The sequence below is a fragment of the Ursus arctos genome, unplaced genomic scaffold, assembly GCF_023065955.2.
Source record: "Ursus arctos isolate Adak ecotype North America unplaced genomic scaffold, UrsArc2.0 scaffold_5, whole genome shotgun sequence".
Classification (NCBI taxonomy): Eukaryota; Metazoa; Chordata; class Mammalia; order Carnivora; family Ursidae; genus Ursus; species Ursus arctos.
Genome location: NW_026623067.1, coordinates 53,032,595 through 53,053,445, shown reverse-complemented (window position 1 = coordinate 53,053,445; position 20,851 = coordinate 53,032,595). Strand labels below are relative to the sequence as shown.

Below are 20,851 nucleotides of genomic sequence, written 5' to 3'. Positions count from 1 at the left end.
ACTTTCAGATCCTGGTACCCTTTCTTAGTGGATCTAAAGAAACAAGTGGGAAGATTATGTGGCATGTTTTTAAAAAGCTAAGGATCCTATGCATACAATTCTCATTATTTAATCTGGTTTTGAGTCTCATGACAAATTACTTATAATAGGCTGTTTGCCTAAATTTAGTCCATTTCAGTTTATCACTTCCTAGGATGAGAAATGCTGCAAGAAAAATCAAAGGCAGAGTTTTAAAAAAGGACCTTTAATGAAAAATATAAAAACATAATATTGCATCCTTGAAACATGATTTGTATGTTCAGCAAGTCCTATGAACTTTCAAATGTAAAATAACCCTGTTTGATATATGTGTATTTTTATTTACACATACAATGAAACAAACCTTATTTTACTTGACAGTAATATTTATGATGCTGACATCCTCATAGGGCTTATCTGTTTTGGGATTGACTTTGACATTGGAGATCCTTTGTACAACTTCCATTCCTTTAGTCACTCGTCCAAACACTGTGTGCTTATTATCAAGCCAAGGCTGCATTGGAGGAGAAATGGAAAATCTCGGTAAACCCAGATTTCTTAAATCACACCCTCTGGGTGAACAAATTAAAGAGAATTTAAACTTATCCTTCATTTTTAAAATTTAATTAAAAAGATGTACAGTTAATTTCATTTAGCAGCTTTTAAGAGTGATTTCCATAATTATATGAAAAAATATAAAAACACGGTGTAACGTTTAAGTATATCTTTCAGACCGAAGGGAGCTGGAAGATGTTTGCTAAAGGTAAGTTTCTTTGCATGGCTTAATGAATTATGGCTAAGGCTCTAAAAGTTCTCTGCAGGAATCCTACCTGTGTAAGTCAGAGGCAGTTTGGAACTGTTTAAGCAGCATATGCTTTCATATTAGAGAGATGGGAGCTCAAATGCTGGCTCTGCTGTTTACTTGACCTCTGACAAGTTAATCATGTCTCACTGTTTATCTCCTCGTCTATTTTTTAAAACTGGGTACAGTGATACTAGAAGTATTATGAATATTACAGGAGACTTTGTGCCTGACAGTAATTATAAATATTGTTCCTTTATTGCATGGTGCTTAATTCCAAAAAATAGTGTGATAATTTGTATAATTTTGTGTAACTGCAAAGCAAGAGAGTTCAGTATTCTTATGCTGTATTTTATCAAAACTACGGTGCCATTGATTATGGGCTGCATTCTGATTTCAGAGATATAAAAAATATAGAATAAAGCTCTTAAAATTGAGAATTCATATACTCTAATTCCCTCCACTCTAAAGATAAGGAAATAGCCCTAGAAGTGAAATAATTTGTTTTCTGTTATACAACTAGTATTGGCAAAGTTGACTTAAACTAAAGTGTCCTGAGTTACAGAAGTATTGTTTTACAAAATAAAATCCAGTTTGTTAGGTAATTTTACATTTTCTCATTTAAATTGTTTTCAATCTTATATCCTGGAAGATATAAATAATGGTAGAGAATACTATAGCTCTCTTCCACTGAATTCATTCTTAGATCATAATCTGTGAATCTGTGGCTTATGGACAATGCTGTTCTACTTACCGTTGGTACTACTGTTATGAAAAACTGGGATCCATTAGTATTCGATCCAGCGTTGGCCATGCTGAGTGTATATGGTCTATCATGTCGTAATGTTGAATGAAATTCATCTTCAAATTCTCCTCCCCATATGCTTTCTCCTCCCATACCAGTTCCTGTTGGATCTCCTGTCTGAATCATGAAGCCCTTAACAGGAAGTACACAAAAAACATATTACACTTGTCCTTTTCTATATGCATGCTTTGGAATCTTATGTTTGAGTGTTTTATATTCAGTAAAATCTTAACTTTTCTTAACTGTCACTCTATAAACTGATTTTATTAAAACTTCAGTAAGTTATACTTTAGAAGATGCATTTCCATTGCTTAAATACAGCCTTATTTCACTGACTGAAACAAAACTGCAAAGATCTCCTCATTTATAGACATGTACTGTCTTTCCCAATAATCTAATAATTAAAACCAATTAATAATGTAAGGAAGTTTTAGATCTGTATAGTGTGCTAGGTTTTATAGAATTGCCACACTTTTCTCTCTTCCCTTTCTGTAAATGCTCTGGATTGCCTGGTGAGTCATTTCACTAATGCTTTCAGAACCCCCAAAATCTGATTATCCCTCCTGTCATTTCTCCTGTCATTTCTGACCTGCCAGTTACCAAGAACTGTATTACTGCCCCATCTATCTTACGGAACACACTCAACAAAATTCTGGGCCAAATTCTTTCTGTTCTTCAGGTTTTAATGGTGGTTCTTAAAGATGAAGTGGAATCATGTCTTTTCTATTATTTAAAAGCTTATCTTCTAGATTATCTAGTTACCAGGTACAAGTAACCTTAGCTTTTGGTTTTATCTAAGCATGACCTTTTACTCAGTATCTGACCCTTGGCTTCAGCTGTGGACAAAATACTGATGCAGTGTTTCTAAAAAGGTACCAAGTTGCTATTTCTGCGCTTGATTCTAGATCTGATATTCATGACCATCTTTTTTTTTTTTTTTTTGGCTTCTATAGTCCATTTTTCCTATTCTTTTTTTTTTTTTTTTTTTAAGATTTTATTTATTTGACATAGAGAAAGAGAGAAGCACGCACAAGCAGGGGGAGTGGCAGGGAGAGGGAGAAGCAGATTTCCTAAGGAGCAGGGAGCCTGATGCAGGGCTTGATCACAGGACCCTGGGATCATGATCTGAGCCAAGAGCAGATGCTTAACCGACTGAGCCACCCTGGCCCCCTTTCCTATTCCTTTCTAATAAACTGATAATTGTGAGACAGGAAGATTCCTTAGGTTTAAACCTGTGGTTATGCAAAAACACACTATTTCTGAAATCATTTAAATTTTGTATCAACTTGGGGCGCCTGGGTGGCTCAGTCAGTTAAGCATCTGACTCCTGGTTTCAGCTCAGGTCATGATCTCAGGCTTGCGGGATCAAGCCCTGAGTCAGGCTCTGCACTCAGTGGGGAGTCTGCTTGAAGATTCTCTCCTTCTGCCCCTCACCCCTGCTCATGCTCTCTCTCTCTCAAATAAATATCTTTAAAAAATGTTTTTGTATAACTTACCTTAATTATACGGTGAAATGTATGTCCATTATAATAACCATTTCTGCTATGAACACAGAAGTTTTCCACGGTCTTAGGGCACCTAGTAAGACACATGTTAAAAATATGAAATCTATTCAGGGCATCGTTAGACAGTTTTCTTTGCAGTTGTGCTTAATGGTGTTTTCAGTATCTTCTGAAAATTTCAGGATACTTTTTTTTCATAACCTCTTCTAATCTCAGAATAAGCAAGAGGTGAAAGAGCATATAAGCCATAATAAATTAATATTGTTTAGTACATTATCTTTAGCTCATGACTACTTATATTTGAGTTTGACAGTATTTAAATTTCAAAGTCATTTAGCAGATTAAAAAATACAACTACAGTACCTTAAGATCCATATGTTCACTGAACTCGTGTAGTGGGTTCAGTTCCTGGGAAAGGTAATTTTCTTATAAAAACTATGTTACGGTACACTGACACAATTCCTAAACAAGGACTTACTCTCTGAAATGCTATCTCCCAAATCTAATCAACTTTAAATGACAATCGCACAAAGTATGAGGCTTTCAAAATAATGTTAACTAATATTGTGATGATTAATAAGGTACATTATCATGTAATAGCTCTTAGAGCTGGGAATGGAAGGAAGATACAAGAGAATACTGCACGAAGTACATCAGGGGACAGGCTTAATAGCTGCATGGGTTCTGAGCACCTAAAGTGAGATGGTCCAGGTATCTAGAGCTGCCTAGGTCTTTGTTCATTACCAAGTACATATAAAACATTCATATCCAAAATAAGTAAGTACTTTTAAGTAAAGGTGTTATAAAAGGTGTCACATTTAGGATCAAGAATAGGCAGAAATTCTATTGTATTTGGCATTACATGTTCATCTTGCAAACTTTTAAACTGTCCAGAATACATTTCTGCTTTTTTTCAATTAAATGGCCTTATTTATTTATTTTTGGGGGGGGAACTTTTAAAACATACAGATAGCACTGGTACTAAAATAAGAGGTAGTGGATATCTAGCAAATGTCAGGAGGAAAAAATTATCCTCTCCTTAAGGATCTGCTTTGAGAATAATGCCAGTTCTGACAACTGAGTCACAAAATCTAGTTGGGATGTATAGTTAATAGTAATATATTTGTATATCACTTATAGTTTACATTCAGCACTTTTGTAGCTGTATGTTTCATATTCATAATAATAAACCTGTGAAGTACGTGTATAAAACTTTCCCATTTTCTAGAGGAACAGTTACCAGAAAGCTAAAGGTAGATGCTCTATCAAACACTCCAATTCCTTAAAATTTCTCCAGTTGAATTTTAAGTTGCACAGTTTCTTCAAATAAACACATTTACATTGGTGTTTAAGACAACAGAAATAGTACATACTCAACAGGAAAAAGTTTGATGTGAATGTCTCCCATACTTGTGTGGATAATGGCACTATCTGAAACTCGTTTAGGTCCTTCAGCTTGAGTGGCTGCCATGACTTCTTCTTTGGAAGGTTTCTCATTAAAAACATCTCTGTCAGAATCTGCACTTTTTGTATCTTCTGGCTCTCGTTTGGTAAACTCACAAGAAAATTAAGAGAGTGAAAGAATTAAATTTTCATCTCGTTTAAATTTATCAACAAGAAAATTTCATTTCTATTTATGGTATTTGAGAAAAAAAATTCACATCAGAATAAATCCTTATTTCAGGAATCACCTCTTATCACAGGATGTGTAATGCATTTAAATTATTTTTACACTTGTCTAATATGAAAATCCATTTAATGAAGACGTATGATTTCAAATGGGATTTAATTTCTTTTCGGGTACACATTTAACAAGATGCAGTTTTATTTGAGGTAGTGCTCTGCTTCTGCCAGCTAGTATGTCAAAACCTGTCACTTGTTGCTTACTTTTCACTATTTAGATTTCCTGGGTTTGAATTCCAGCTCTGCTACTTACTAGTTACATGATTTTGGGGAAGTAAATTCATTTCTTCCATTCATTCATAAATGGGGGTAATAATAGCTACCTCAAAGTGGTGCCTTCTGTGAAGATTAAATGAAGGGATATAAAATGCTTAGAGAACAGTGCCTAACATGTAGAAGGTACTATATACATATTAATAATTGTTATTACAAAAGCAGAACCTGGTGCTAGGTAGGCTGAGGATTCCAAGATGAATCAGTAATGCATCTTGACTTTCTTTTTTTATTGCCTGCAAAGCCCCATCTGTTCAATCTAAACGCTGAAGCTTGGGAGAAAGAATGCAATTTTGAGTGAAGTTGTAGAAATTTCAGGATACCTCAGGGTACTGGGAAAACTGAAAGAAACCTTTCAGTTGTTAAAACTTTGGAGTTCTCTAAGCCCCCCCCCCTTTTTTTTTTAATTTGACTTTCAGTAAGTAGAAAATTTTTCTCCCAAGAAAGCCCTACCTAATAATCAACTGAGTTCCAGGAAGTAAAGCCAGTGCCCCAGGCCCTGTCTTGCCTAATATCATTCCTCATCTACTTGTATAAATCCCAAATAAACAACCAAGGTAGGATGTTGTTGCCTTATTATCTTACTCTCCAGTTTTCAAAGGAATGGCATGTCTGTTGTATAATTTATTTATATGAATTTTTAAATAGTTGTCTTGATTTAGCTCATGTATTAAACTACTAAGGTTAAAATTTTGTAAAGTTTTACTTTCATGATACAGGATTTGAAAAAAAGGATAAAAAATTTATACATATGTATACCATTTTACTTTTGCTTACAAATATGTATGTCTAATAAAAGATAATTTTATCAACATGTTAGCTGTATAAAGATGCACATAGATTGACTTTTTTCTTTTTCTTCAATGATTACAAGGAACATATATGATTTAATCAACATAAAAGTAAACTCTAGGGGAAGAAAAAGAAAAAGGTGTATTAACTATACATCCCAAAAGTAACTTGTTGAAGTTTTTGATACAATGAATGGAACATTAGTATATGTTTTGAGTATATACCAAGAATTCCCTATTAACATTAACTTTTACCTTCAAAACAGTTAAATTATAGGTAAAAACAAGAAAAATTCTTTTCCTTGAATATATATTAATTTTTTAGCAAAGACATTGACTGTTATAAATAAAATTTCCATCTTAAAAGAATGAACCCATTTTAGGTTAAAAGCTTGGTTGGGATAAGCTGCTATTTCCTACATTTATGAAATGCTGGTAACCTGAATAGCATCACACCTGCTTACAATGTATCAGATGAAAGAATGAGTATACCATAATGATCCAGGCACTTTACCAAATCTTGTGAATAGTGAAGAAAACATAATGTCCTGTATTTAAGAATTTTATATTGAGGAGATGACAGGGTCAGAGATTTAAAAAAAAAAAAAAAAAAAAAGGAAATTATTCCAAAAACTGTGACACTGCACAAGCAGGCATACCAAATCAGACTTGATGTCAAGAGAAGGCTTCCAAACTGAGACCTAGTAAAAGTAGGGACTGGGGACAGGTGTGTGACTGGCAGAAGGAATAGCCTGTGCAAACACCCTGAGGTAAACAAGGACACTCAATTATTGCAAATGGGATCAAGTTCAGTAGTCCGTATAGCAAATGAACTAAAAATGAAGAAAGATAGGTAGAAGAGCCACCTAATAGATAGTTGAGGCATTAAAAGATTTTAGGGAGAAAAATAGCCAAATTCGGGACTTAGAAAGTCTCTGAATGCAGTGTGGAGAATAGATGGTAGGGCAGAGATCTCTATATTTTAGATTTTTTCTGCTTGGCTTAACAGTTAGGACACTGCTATTCTTAGATAGCTTAGTAGTTTGATTGTGAGCCCAATGTTAGTTAACATGCAAAGTACTTACAGTACTGTAGAAAAAAATAACTCCTCAGGAATATACATACACTTTTGAGGTAGCACCATTACAAGGTAGTTAAAAGGTAATAAAAAGAAATGTGGTTAGAGAAGGAAGTGTGCAAGTTCAGGGGAGATAAATTATGTTTCAGAATAAAAGATGAAAAATAATCTTTTGCAGGAGAATTTCAAAACCCCACAGCAAAGCTATTTTGGATGCAATTATTACCATAACCACGTACTTCCTAACATCTTTGACAACACAAATAGTTGTAGAAGCCAGGCTGAAAAATTTTCAAAACAGGAGGGAAAACAGTACAAAATCAAGTCCTAGTTAAAAATTCTACAATATTAATGTTTTAAGATAGTATTTGGGTTGTTTAGAAAGTCTGCTATTATTGCCAACATTCTCTTCAGTTGAAAGCACAAGCTAAGAAAATAAAACTCCAAACAAATTGGAAGAATTAAGGACTATTTCCTAGTACTTCCTCATACCATATAAAATCTGTTCTTTTTGAAAGATGTACAAACTATTGTTGGGTCAGCTTGAATATTCTGAAGAACAGGGTTTTCAGAAGCTTTCATTTCTATAGTAGTTGCAGCACGATGTTTTTTGGCTATTCCCTGGAACAAAGCCAACTGCATCACTCTAATATTTTCTTGCTTGCCTAAGATGCGCACACACCTAGAAAATACAACGTTTTATACAATAAAATTACCAGAATGAACTCCAATTATAAAAACTTTATAGTTAAAAGGTAGGAATCAACTATCCTTTATCCTTTACCTTTGCATAAAATATCTAGTGAAAGTTTTTTAAAAAGTGTTTCTCTATCCCCCTCCCTCAAAAAGAGTGATTTTAAATTGGTAGGTGACTGGAATTTTCAGGGTAAAAAAAATACAATCAGTCATATAGTTTTAACCTATCCCTATCGCTATCATTTTAATTGTTTTTTAAGCCTTCAAAGTTTCTATAGTGCCAAGAACTACAATATAAATTTGTTTACATGTGAGAATGTACAGCACTAGATTTTTTTCTCTTTAAAATATACTTTAAGTTCTTTTCATTTACATTCAGTGATCGTATCTGATTGTAGCTATTTTGTACTAAAACCAATGGACTGTTTGCACAAAAGGCTTATTGTGGTTTCATGCATTTTAACTTCTGATTTTATGTCTAGCAGGATGTAATGCTGAATTCTGTGGTTAAAATATTTGGCAACATTTAACATGAACCAGGCTAATTTAAATCAATAAGCAAAAGAGAGACTGAAACTTGTTAAAAAAAAAACAAAACAACTTGAAACTATGCATATCTTTTTTCCATTTCTTTTATAAACATGAGTGGAAACTTTTTACATAAGATTATAAACAACCAAAAGACCACAGCAAAATCCAGTCAAAACATTTGGTTAAGTTTAGACATTTGGGACCATTCCACTTGTCCTGGAACAAACAAAACTCCCATTGTTTCCCTAAAGGAGGAAATGGTCCCCCATAAATGAATGCACTTTAAAAAAACATGTTAAAGCTTACCGGTTTGTTTCTACATTTATAACTTTAATGCCTAGCATTGTTCCATACAGCACGAAGTGTCCAGTTTCATCAAAAACTATGTTAATTAATCTTACTGCATCCACCTTCTCCAATTCACGTTCTACAGCCATTCGTCGGCCAAATTCCATGTCGGGTAGCTGTTGCCTCATCTGCTGCAGTTCAGTAAACATCTAAAAAGCAAACCATTTATTAACAAAAAAGCTACATGATAAAGGGACTTAGAATTTAAATAGAAGCACAGAACACATTAAGAACCACTGAAAGTTTGTGTACTTATGTTATCTTGAGGATTCTAAATACTATAAGCATGAAATAAAAAGACATTAGTAAGTTCAATCATAAAAAATAGTATTTATGTGAACTGGTTCTTCTAATAAAAAAAAGTTAATATAACTACTGTTTTCTCTATTGAAACTCTATCTGCTGCCTTTTATAAGCCACAGACTAGTACCTTCCAACAGAAATATAATGGAAACTACATATATAAATTTTCTAGTAGCTACTTAAAGTAAAAAGACACAGGTAAAATTAGTCTTAATAATGTTTTATTCAACCCAATATTAAAAAATTGAGATGGGGCACCTGGCTGGCTCAGGTGGTAGAGGATGCGACTCTTGATCTCAGGGTTGTAAGTTCGAGCCCAATGATGGGTATAGAAATTACTTAAAGTGTTAAAAAAAGATTGAGATCTATTACGTTCTATATTTCTTATATTAGGTCTTTGAAATCCTGTATGTATTTTATACTTTCAGCCCGTCTAAATTTGAACTAGCTTCATATCAAGTGCTCAATAGCCACATGTGGCTACTGACCACTATAATGGACAATGCAACTAGACTGTAGGGTCCCTGTACAGGGATCATGGGCCTGACATGATATAACAAGCACTTAATTTTTGTTGAGTGATTGAACTCTGATTATCTCACTAACTTATAACGATTTCATGATATTTTAGAAAATGTTTTATTTTTACAGAAAGCATAACACAGATTATCATTAGGTAAATGTGACTTAGTGTAGATGAATATTTTTATAAGTGCTTTGTAGTTTTGATATTTGGTTTTCTTTTCTTTAGATATTTAAAACAATTTTCAGATAGGGTTACATCACAATTACTCTGTATTATCATACTATAAGCTTCCCCCAAAATATGATCTTTCATTCAGTTTTCCAGATATTTAGGGCATCAAGCAGTAAAATTCAAAAGTAGGTTTCCATTGGAGATGAAAAGAAGCCAGGCTTATGTTCAATCTATTTTTTTTTCATGCTTGCATTAGCTGGAAATCCTGTTTTTCTAGATATGGGAAGAACAACAATGTAAACAACTCCAAAAAAACAAAAGGAGGTATGTGTATTAGGGAACAACAAGAAGCAAAGGTCTTTTTATCTAAAAGCCTCATCATTAGCATTTCTTGTCTCCAGTCTCTGAGACTGATAATTGCTTATTCGTATGCTAGAAATAACCTAGATGCTGGACTACATTTTTGTAATGTGGGACCCTTAATTATTTTGTTACAGAGAAGATTCATTTTCTTTTTTTTGAAAAGATCTTATTTATTTATTTGAGAGAGAATGAGAGCAAGAGAGATCACAGAGGGAGAGCAAGAGGGAGAAGCAAACTCGCCGTTGAGCAGGGAGCCTGATGTGGGGCTCGATCCCAGGACCCTGAGATCATGACCTGAGCCGAAGGCAGATGCTTAACTGACTGAGCCCCCAGGCCCCGGAGAAGATTCATTTTCAACACTTAAGATTTGTAGATGGCCCTCTGCTCACGTATAAGTATAAATGTTAATCCAACTTGGTAAGTATATTGGTATCTTTTTACGTATTCTAGCCTTAATACCAGGGCCTCTGTGATACAGAACTGTGTAGCCATGCGCAGTGTATGCATATCTCATTAACTGTGAGATTCCATACATTTACTACTCACTAGCATTCTAACTAATTTACTTGGCATTTGTTTTTGTTTTGTTTTGTTTTGGTAACCTCTCTCATTCTGAATTTCAACTTCTGTCATAAGCTTTACTACTGACTTCCTCTTATCTCAGCCCTTTGACTTCAACAAATGTTGAAGACAATGATGAAGAAATACTGAATAGCTCAGAGTATTCGTGTTAAGAGATTTATATCCAGAGACTGTTTTTTAAATGTTTCTTTTCCTAAGGAATTTTCGAGGAGCTGCAAGCTGGTAGAGTCTTTAAGTTATATTTAATATTTAGTTACCATCTACCATTAAAGAAGAAAACATTACAAAGGAAGTTTTCTCTTTTTCTTAAAAGTATAGTGGAAAGCTATTTTCTTCCACCAAGAAAATGAGTCATGAGGACGATTTGACTAGCAAACAGATCTTCACATTTGTGTGGATTCATACTACTTCAGGCAGATAATCCACCCAACTTATTGCTACTTGCCACCAAACGAGAGCGTCACTAATAAGAATAATAGAATTTGAGACCTTAATGCAGGGAATCTAATATAAATTGGTCACTACCAAGACTGTAGAATTGACATTGTCATACAATAAACATTACTGCTACAAAGGTTCAACCCACAAACTTACAGGATTCAATACCATTAGCAGTTAGAGAACACTTCAGGGAACAGGTGATGAGACCCAAATTTCCACACACACACACACAAAAAGTTAACTTTGTATGGATAGAAACTCATTCTACAACTACATCCTTTAACAAATTCTTGTTAGCACTTATGTGTCAGGTATTGTACTTAGTGCTGGAGATACAAACATGAACCAAAACAGATAAGGGACCATAGATCACATAGAGTTTAATCTATGAGGGGTTGATATGTATTAATTAAAAATAAGACCATGCCAAATGCTCTAAGAGAAAATAAACAGAGTGATATTAAGTCACATAAAAAAAAAAAAAAAGTTGTCCTAGGGGCTCCTGGGTGGCTCAGTTGGTTAAGCAACCAACTCTTGGTATTTGCTCAGGTGGTAAACTCATGGGTGTTGAGATCAAGCCCCACATCAGGCTCCATGCTGAGCAGGGGCAGAGTCTGCTTGAAGATTCTCTCCCTCTGACCCCCCACTCTGGCTCACAGGTGTGCTTACTCTCTCGTGCTCTCTCTAAAATAAATAAATATTTTTTAAAAAGTTGTCCTATATTAGATGAGCAGTGAATTCCTACAGGAAGTGACCCTTTAAGATTTGAAGGATAAGTTCAACAGGTGATGGAAAGAATGGGGGAGGGGTGACTCTAGGCAGCAGGAACAGCACATGCAAAGGCCCTGTGGTGGGGGACATGTTCAAGAAACTGAAAGAAGGCCTAAATGGCGGTAAGAGGCAGGGAGAAAGGTGATTTATAGTAGCGTAGAATGGTAGGCAAAGGCCACAACGAGGCAGGCCATGAATGTGGTCTTGATCCTAAGAACAGGAAGTCACTAAAAGGTTCAAAGAATGACATGATCATATATGCGGTTTAAAAAAATTCCTCTGGGTGCAGCATGGATAACAGATTAGGAGGAAGCCAGGACATAGGCAGTAGGCCATGGGATAGTCTAGGCAAAAGATCATGAACTACGGTACTTACAGCTGTGCTGAAAGGAAATTGATAAATTTAAAGCATATTTAGAAAGTAAAATTGACAGGATTCATGATGATTCAGGTTTCTTTGGTTTGTGCAAGCAAATGGATATTGGTGCCATTCATGAAGACAGCAAAACAAAACAAAAAAATCCCCCCAAAACAGAAACAAAACAAAGGATAGCACCAGCTCCGTTTACAATAGAAAGCTGGAAAAATCAAATTGGGAGTAGTCATATGAACAGGCAGGAGTGAAATGAGTTAAGAAAAGGATAAGAAAAGTCTAGAATGAGTTTTGAGGAGCTTAAGAGGATGAACTTACAAACAAAACTAAACTAAAAACATAGCCACATAAATATAAGAATAACTGGATACCACATCATAAACCTAGGGAAGAGAGTTTTGAAGAACAGTGAAAGACAGCAGAGAGTTGAATAATATCTTCAATGTCCTACGAGAAAATAACCATCCATGTAAATATCTACATCCAGAAAAAACATCTTTTAAGAAATAGCACAAAATAGACATTCAGAAAAGGCAATAGTCATTAAATTTATATTGCACTTACACTTAGTGATTCATCAAAGACTCTCATGAGTTTTCCAGTTAAAAATCTGAAAATTCTAACTTTTCTATCAGAACCAATAGTAGCTATTTTCTTCCCATCAGGTGAAAAACATATGCTGGTTGGATAAGCCTTGCATTTGGCAAATTCATATAAATCTGTGTCAGTTTTATATTCCCAGTTCACATTTTTGGGGAACTTATATTCATGAGGAGGCCCAGTCCAGTATTCAATCATTCCAGATTTATCAGAAGACACTACTGCTTTGTAAACTGCATTCAGCCGTATCTGAGTAAGAGGTGACGTATGGAGTTTGTCAAAAATATGAAGTGGCTGGTTATCTCCTCGACCATCATAAATGAAAATTTTTCCTGTGCTCTTCTCAGAAGCAGCAACTGAAGATATGGCATCCCCTGGGCAATAGATCCACTCACACTGTCCAGGAAAATAGCTAAAATATTTAAGAATTGAGAGGGAAAAAAAAGAGATCAATACAAATAAGCATCCTTATTCACTCTAACCACCAAAAAAATGTCCTGGCCAATGATTTAGTTAGTTTTGGATTCCTTGCTCAAAGTAGCAGAGAGATAGAAAATGGAAAAGAACAACTAAGAAAAATTACTAATTTTTCTCTTTCTGACCTCACTTATGTAATGTTAATAACTTCTGAGGATTTATCAGACCACAAAGAGAATTGCATATAGCAGATCATTTACTTCTCTTGGGTAGATAAGAAAACCTAATCAGACCCGAACCTTAAAATATACCAAAGCATTGCTTTTTTGGATTTCTGTCTATGCCTCATTCTATGTATAACTTACTTTGAAAAGGTTAGCATGTAACAGTGTACTTGATAAATCCATCCTTGAAATATTTAAAATCAGAATATTTTAGTTATGACTGTGATCAAAAGAAAAACATTTTGATATCACATTCTCATTATGAGTAACTTGATCTTAAAACTATAAAGTTTGAGGGGCGCCTGGGTGGCTCAGTCGTTAAGTGTCTGCCTTCAGCTCGGGGCGTGATCCTGGCGTTATGGGATCGAGCCCCACATCAGGCTCCTCCGCTATAAGCCTGCTTCTTCCTCTCCCACTCCCTCTGCTTGTGTTCCCTCTCTTGATGGCTGTCTCTCTCTCTGTCAAATAAATAAATAAAATCTTCAAAAAAAAAAAAAGAAAAGAAAACTATAAAGTTTGAACATGCTACCTGAAGAACAAAGTGTAAAAGAACTGGGACAAATTTAATTAATACACCAAACTTACACACTCAAATGAGTGTTGTCTCCTATGCAGTCAGTTTGAGAAGTTACAGTTATTCCAGTGTTGTTGCTGATGCTCAAAACTTTTTTGGAACTTCTCAAAAACTTTAGAACTTCTATCAAAACTTAAAAAAAATACTCTTTCAATATCCTCAAAGGTGGCAAAGGTTCAAAATTGATCAAAAGATTTAATTTTTAAAAACAGCTAGTGTGGGTAAACAAAGAAGGGGAATAGGACAAATAACCAAAAGATATTTCTATTTCTAGTCAAAAATAAGTTCTGACCATAAGTAATGTGACTGATTTCCTTTAGTGGCTCATAAACTGGTTTTGAAGGAAATTCCAAAAGAAATCCTGTTATGGGGGCGGCTGGGTGGCTCAGTTGGTTAAGCGACTGCCTTAGGCTCAGGTCATGATCCCAGGGTCCTGGGATCGAGCCCCACATCGAGCCCCGCATTGAGCACTCTGCTCAGCAGGAAGCCTGCTTCTTCTTCTCCCTTAGCCCCTCCTCCAGCTTGTGCTCAATCTTTCACTCACTCTCTGTCTCTCAAATAAATAAATAAATAAATAAATCTTAAAAAAAAAAACAAAACCCTGTTATGTAATGAACTGTTGTTCCCCTCCCCCCATTCATATGTTGCAATTACCCAAGGTGACCATATCTGGAGATAATTAGGAGGTAATTAAGGTTGAATGAGGTCATAAATTTGGGGCTCTAATCCCATAGGCCTGTGGCCTAAGATGGGAAAGAGCAAGATACCATTCCTCCCTTACATCCTGTCCCCAAAGAGAGTCCTCACCACAAATTAAACCCTGCTGGAACCTTGATCTTGCACTTTTCAGCCCCCAGAACTCGAGAAAATAAAATTCTACTGTTTAAGCCGTCTAGCCTATGGTCTTTTGTAATGGCAGTCTGAGCTAAGACAAGTCCCAAAACTTTTTGACAACGCTATGACTTTCAAGTTGACATTCATTTAGGTGTATATAAATTCAGTATGGTATCTGAAAAAAGACATGCTTAAAACAAAGTATTCATCTCATTCCTCTACAGTCTAACCACATAGTTTGGGTATCAATATACTTCGAAGTTTAAAATCACCAACAAATCACCTCAATTCCAAAATGTACATAAGCCTTATAAGATACAATACATATGACTGAAATAAACACAGCAAGGAAGTTAATTCTCAACACCAGTGTTTTAGACATGATGGATCCTTGTTAATTCTTTAAGTAATGTTAAATGGATATAATGAATCCTTGTTATGATGCTGTTTAAAAACTTCTGCTGTGATTAATGACAAAACCACAGCAGAAGCCTCCAAAGAGATCATAACAAGGATTCGTATCTAATTTTCCCAAGCAAAATCCAAAGGCACATTTTTTAATGGAATGGCAATATATTCTCTTTAGAAATATCTACAAAATGGCGAAGTTTAGTTTAAAAATTATTTCACTAAGTTGAAAAAAACATGTACTTTAAAAAAGACTCACCCAAGCTTCAGCATATTGATCATGTCAAAGTTCACTACATCAAACACCTTCATTGCTTTATCATCACCCACAGAACAGAACAATGCTCCCTCGGAGCTAACTGCAATACTCTCAATAACTCCTATTTAAATAAATCAAATTAAAACACTCTAGTAAATACCAATGAAACAAATACACATGAGTCAAAGAAAAAAAAAACATTTTAAAAGAAACTTTAACCAATACAATTTAAGAGAGCTATACAAACACATAAGAACACATACAAAGTGAAATTCTTACCCAGATGACTACGAAAATGTTTAACAAATTCAATTCCCTCTTCTATTTTTTTCCAGAATTTAACATGTCCATCATGACTGGCAGTAATAATAAAGTCTGTCCTGCATATATAAAATTGCAAAAGTTAATTTGTAAAACAGATCTATGAATTACTTAGTACCCCTAAAGCAATCATTCATGAGACTTTCTGACTTTTGAAGTAGGTTTTCAAAAAAATATCTTCCTTTATGAAGACTACTATATGACATATAAAAAAAATATCTTCCTTTATGAAGACCAGTATTGCATATTTTGTAGTTCTTTTCTGGATATCATAATAGTTGCTGTGATACTAATTTTAATCCCAAAGACTAGGATCAGAATTGAGCTAGCACTTGACATAAAAAAGAAAAGAAATTTCACCAGGAATCGCTAGACCTGAAGGCCCATTAATGCTAAGATCACCCTACAGGCAGTGTTTTCACAAGGAAAATTATACTAGTTTTCAGAAGGTGATAAATCATTAAATCTCAATATATACCTTCTCTATATAGCAAAGTTCAACATAGATTTGTTTTGTATCCTATCCAAGGTGTTTATCAAAAAGATTTTATACAGATAGTCTCCCTTGTAAGGTAATATAAAAATAGAAACCATTTATTGAAACCTAGAATACACCAGGTACTTTACACATCTTACCTTGAATGCATTTCTTTTTTTTTTTTTTTTTTTAAAGATTTTATTTATTTATGTGACAGAGAGACAGCCAGCGAGAGAGGGGACACAGCCGGGGGAGTGGGAGAGGAAGAGGAAGAAGCAGGCTCACAGCGGAGGAGCCCGATGTGGGACTCGATCCCAGCACGCGGGGATCACGCCCTGAGCCGAAGGCAGATGCTTTAATGACTGCGCTACCCAGGCGCCCCTCTTTTTTTTTTTTTTTTTAGTGTTTTTTTTATTATATTATGTTAGTCACCATACAGTACATCCCTGGTTTCTGATGTAAAGTTCGATGATTCATTAGTTGTGTATAACACCCAGTGCACCATGCAATACGTGCCCTCCTTACTACCCATCACCGGTCTATCCCATTCCCCCACCCACCTCCCGTCTGAAGCCCTCAGTTTGTTTCTCAGAGTCCATAGTCTCTCATGAATGCATTTCTTATATGATATAGGAAAGAGTATGTAGGCCTTTATTTAATTCAAACTATTACAGAAACTGTGACATTAAACAGAAATCCAGAGTATCCTAAAGTTACTTCTACAAATACTCCTCAAAACTGAAGCATTTTTGCAAAACACATTTTTCAGAAAGAAATTAAAAAGATGTGATAGACTTACTTGGTGCATACCACATGGGTGATAACATCTCTATGCATGTAACTGCGTTCATACATAGAAGCACTGGGGAGATTTTCAAGATAGACTCTTTCAAACTCTAGAACTGGGGGGAAAAATAAAGAAAAACATTTTTAACTGGAACTATATACTATTTTGTATTTTCTTTAAGATTTTCTAAATTCCATTTTGCATTTTTTTCTAGATTTTCTTAAATTTCTCTCAATTCACATGTAATGAAAAAAAAGCAGTGACTGTTACATCACTTGTAACTTCTATTATTTCATAGTAGTGAATGGCACCATTATTTAGTTAGTCATGACAGGTTCTCAGGTATTATATAGAGGCTTAACGGTCCCCAGAACTTAAGAACTAAGTGATTCTGGCTTAATATGAAGGTTCCATTAAGAAAGAAAAACCTTAAAAACTTTTATGAAATTATCACTACCATCTTTCTAACCATGTAGAGTAAGTTATTGGTTCTAATTTAAATAAGTAACAAGAGGACTTATCTTTAAGGCACTAATCCTCTTTGAAGTCACTGATAACTGGGATTAGAGCAGGTAAACATGATAAAATACTAAATAGATTTTTAGGGCTGAAAAAATCCCGGAGTTCTCAACTTTTTCCAGGGACAAAATATTTGTAAGAGTGTTAATCTGAGGAAATACTGATTTCATTATAAGAGCCATGAACAATTTTACTAGAAAAAGTTGACATATACAAATCTAGTAAAATAATCCAAAGACAGCCAAACAGGACTATAAAAAGTTGCTACATTAAATATGAGATATTTTGTAGTTTTTCACAACTAATGTATAGCAGACTCCAACTTGTGCCCAATGAACTCCTTTTTCCTTCATTTTTAGTAACAGAACATCATTTTTATATGGGCATATTGACACCCAGCTATCATTAAGAGGACCTTTCTCACCTTCTTCAGAGTTAGGCGTGACCATGTGTCAATGAGAAGTGTTGTGTGACAGTGAAGAAGTCTCCTTCCAAAAGTGTTCCCTTCTTCCCTTCCTCAGTCCTACAACTTGGAACTGGGATAACAGCACTATTATTCTAATAACCATTCAGGACAAAGATGAGGGCCATATTCTAGTGATGTTAGGGCAGAAAGCTGGAAAGAGCGTAGGTCCCTTTGGAGCCTCTATATCAATCCTAGACTGTTTACTTTGGGACTCCTTTTACACACGAAAGAAGCATACTTCTGTCTTTTTTAATGTTATTGACTTTTTGGGTCTTTACGTAATAGGCAGCTAATATAATCCTATCTGATACAAATTCTTTTTGCTGTTTGTTAGTTTACTTGTTGAGCAGATATTTACTGAAAACAAAATAGGTTACGAGGCTCATAGACATGAAGAAGAACACCTAACTCCTGTCTTTGAGAAACCATCAATTTAATTAAACGTAGTATCATATAATAATTTATAATGTCTTTCTGAAAATGAATACAAAATCCAGTGTCCAAAGAACATGTTCTATTTCTAGAAATATATTATCGAACTCCTGTCTTTTTATTTTTTTTAAAGTTTTTATGTTTAAGTAATCTCTACACCCAATGTGGGGCTTGAATTTATAATCCTGAGATCAAGAGTTGCATGTTCTACCAATTGAGCCAGCCAGGTGCCCCAAACTCCCCTCTTTTTAGATACAATCTTCAGTGATATTTTTCTAATATTCCATACATGTTTTTAAATTACAATTTTTTCTTCAAACTGAATACTACTGATTGGCTTAAATACAATGAGCATGTACTTAAGGGCAAACTTTTTTTTTTTTTTTTAGGTTTTTAAAAAGATTTTATTTATTTATTTGACAGAGAGAGAGTACAAGCAGAGGGAGCAGCAGGGAAAGGGAGAAGCAGGCTCCCACTGAGCAGAGAGCCCGATGTGGGGCTCCATCCCAGGACCCTGGGGATCATGACCTGAGCCGAAGGCAGACACTTAACTGACTGAGCCACCCAGAGGCCCATAGGGCAAACATTTTCACATCCAATTATTTCTGTCTGTCTCAAATGACTTAAGTTTTATAAGATCTTTCTCTTAACATTAATATCAGCACTTTGATATTTTTTTTTATTTTTCCATTAGAAAAGACATACAAAAATATTCTAATGCAACTATAAGAGCATTAACTTTGACATATTCATTCATTCAATAAATACTAAGTGAACATTTGACTATGTGCAAAGCACTGTAGCAAGCACTGAAGCAAAGTAGGAATGGACTTTGCTTTTATAAGTTTATGGTCTTAGCAGTGGAAAGGAACATTAATCAATCACACGAATAAATATACAATTGTAAAATGCAGCAAGTGCAATGAGGAAGAAATTGCTATGGAAACATTTAACAGAAAGACCAAACAGTAAAAAAGATAACGTACTTTAAAGGTGTCAACGTACAGTGTTCAAAAAAGTGGCTTCTTCGAATTTGGATACATAAAATTTGAAGGCTACCTGTAAATTCTGCTAAATATTACCTCAGAGTTATGATCAACGTTCTTTAGAAACCCATCGCAAACTGGAGAAGTCACAGGCTTTACAGAGGAGGTGATGGTTGAAGGTGAATGCTAAAGTTGAGCAAGTTAGCCAGATGGAAAAGGGTGAGGGAAATTATTTCAGGTATACATCATAACATCCTGGTAAGCACTCAAACAAACAAAAACCATGCCCCACTCTCAAGTGTCTTAATATGGGGGAGTACAGAGTAAGGAAGACAGACAAAGTTAGGATAGAGAACCAGTGGAAATGTTTTGGTGAGGCAAGGAGAGATCATGTCATTTAGAGCCCTGTAGGCCATTTGGGGAGTTTGGACTTCGTTTAAACAATGAGAAATCACTGAAGAATGTGAAGCAGAGAGAAAGTAAGATTTAAACTTTCAGAAAAATCGTATTTTAATGGTCTTACACGTTTAAGAAAGACATTTTCTAGAACAACTTTTAAAATAAGAAAACCTCTTTCTCCACCCTTTTTATTTGATAAAACCTGGTCACTATCCACAGAAGTAGGAAAATACTTCAGGCCTTGATATCTCCTGTGTGTGGTTTAAAAACCACAGACCGCTGGTTTTAGATGAAAAATTTGTGATGCAGGAAACTCATGTAACTTTCCTAGGTCAAAAAAGTCATTACTGGAAGAGTCAGGATTATAATCCTCTATACCCACTCTTTACGATTCTAAATAGGCACCGCCCGCCCCGCCCCCTCCCCGCCCCCTCCCCGCGCGCCCCAACAAACTAACAGCATTCCTGAACTAAAAGCCTTCAAGAAAACCGGACTCTGTTTCACATCTGCTAAACGGAGATAGAAATTCCAACCTCATATGCCTGCTGTAGGGATTGAGAGCCGCCTAGCACATAGCAAGTAGTGGCATAAATTGGCTTTAGCATTTAGAACACATAACTACAACACATCCGTGATTAACATTGTTAGATATTATCAAAAAGACGCTGTACTCAGCCCAAGTCACTATTTCGGAGAGAACTTGCAAGTATAGAATGACCAGCAATCATAAGATCCTCTGTTCTGAGGGCACAAAACCCCGCAATCACACACCATCGGTTTTGGGGTATGGTTTGAAATCTCCCAGTCGGGGGACGCAGATTTCAACTCGCCCTGCGACTATCTTTGTAGCTACCTTTCCTCTTCTTGGCCAATGTTGCCTCTACAGGTAAAGGCCCAACCCAGCGTTCTTCATTTTCCTCTTCGTTCTCTTGGGCCACCGCCACTACCACTGTTAGCTCTCTTTCGCTGAGTTCTGTTTTTTCCGGTTCCTCCGGGTCCCGGCGCCTTCTCCTTCTCAGCTGTGAATCGCTACCACCTTCCGACGCCATATTGCCCGAATTGTCACAAAAGGCGCGACACACACAGCTCT

At 35.4% G+C, this 20,851-nt stretch overlaps 1 protein-coding gene across 3 annotated transcripts; it reads right to left on the bottom strand.

Moving 5' to 3' along the window:
• Positions 1-228: 228 nt before the first annotated feature.
• Positions 229-20,833, bottom strand: PPWD1 (peptidylprolyl isomerase domain and WD repeat containing 1). 3 transcript variants are annotated; one of them, XM_026498888.4, is made up of 11 exons: positions 20,615-20,833; positions 16,972-17,074; positions 15,653-15,753; positions 15,374-15,494; positions 12,622-13,069; positions 8,486-8,676; positions 7,445-7,634; positions 4,501-4,682; positions 3,122-3,203; positions 1,575-1,757; positions 229-532 (listed from the first exon to the last, which is right to left on the bottom strand). In XM_026498888.4, the coding sequence occupies exons 1-11, from the start codon at positions 20,808-20,810 to the stop codon at positions 389-391; spliced, it is 1,941 nt and encodes a 646-aa protein (XP_026354673.1). In that variant the 5' UTR covers positions 20,811-20,833; the 3' UTR covers positions 229-388. The 3 variants fall into 3 exon arrangements, with proteins under 3 accessions (XP_026354673.1, XP_044240100.1, XP_026354674.1); XM_044384165.3 differs by lacking the exon at positions 20,615-20,833 and adding an exon at positions 17,903-18,368; XM_026498889.4 differs by lacking the exon at positions 20,615-20,833 and having other exon boundaries at positions 15,374-15,396; positions 15,728-15,753; positions 16,972-17,023.
• Positions 20,834-20,851: the final 18 nt, after the last annotated feature.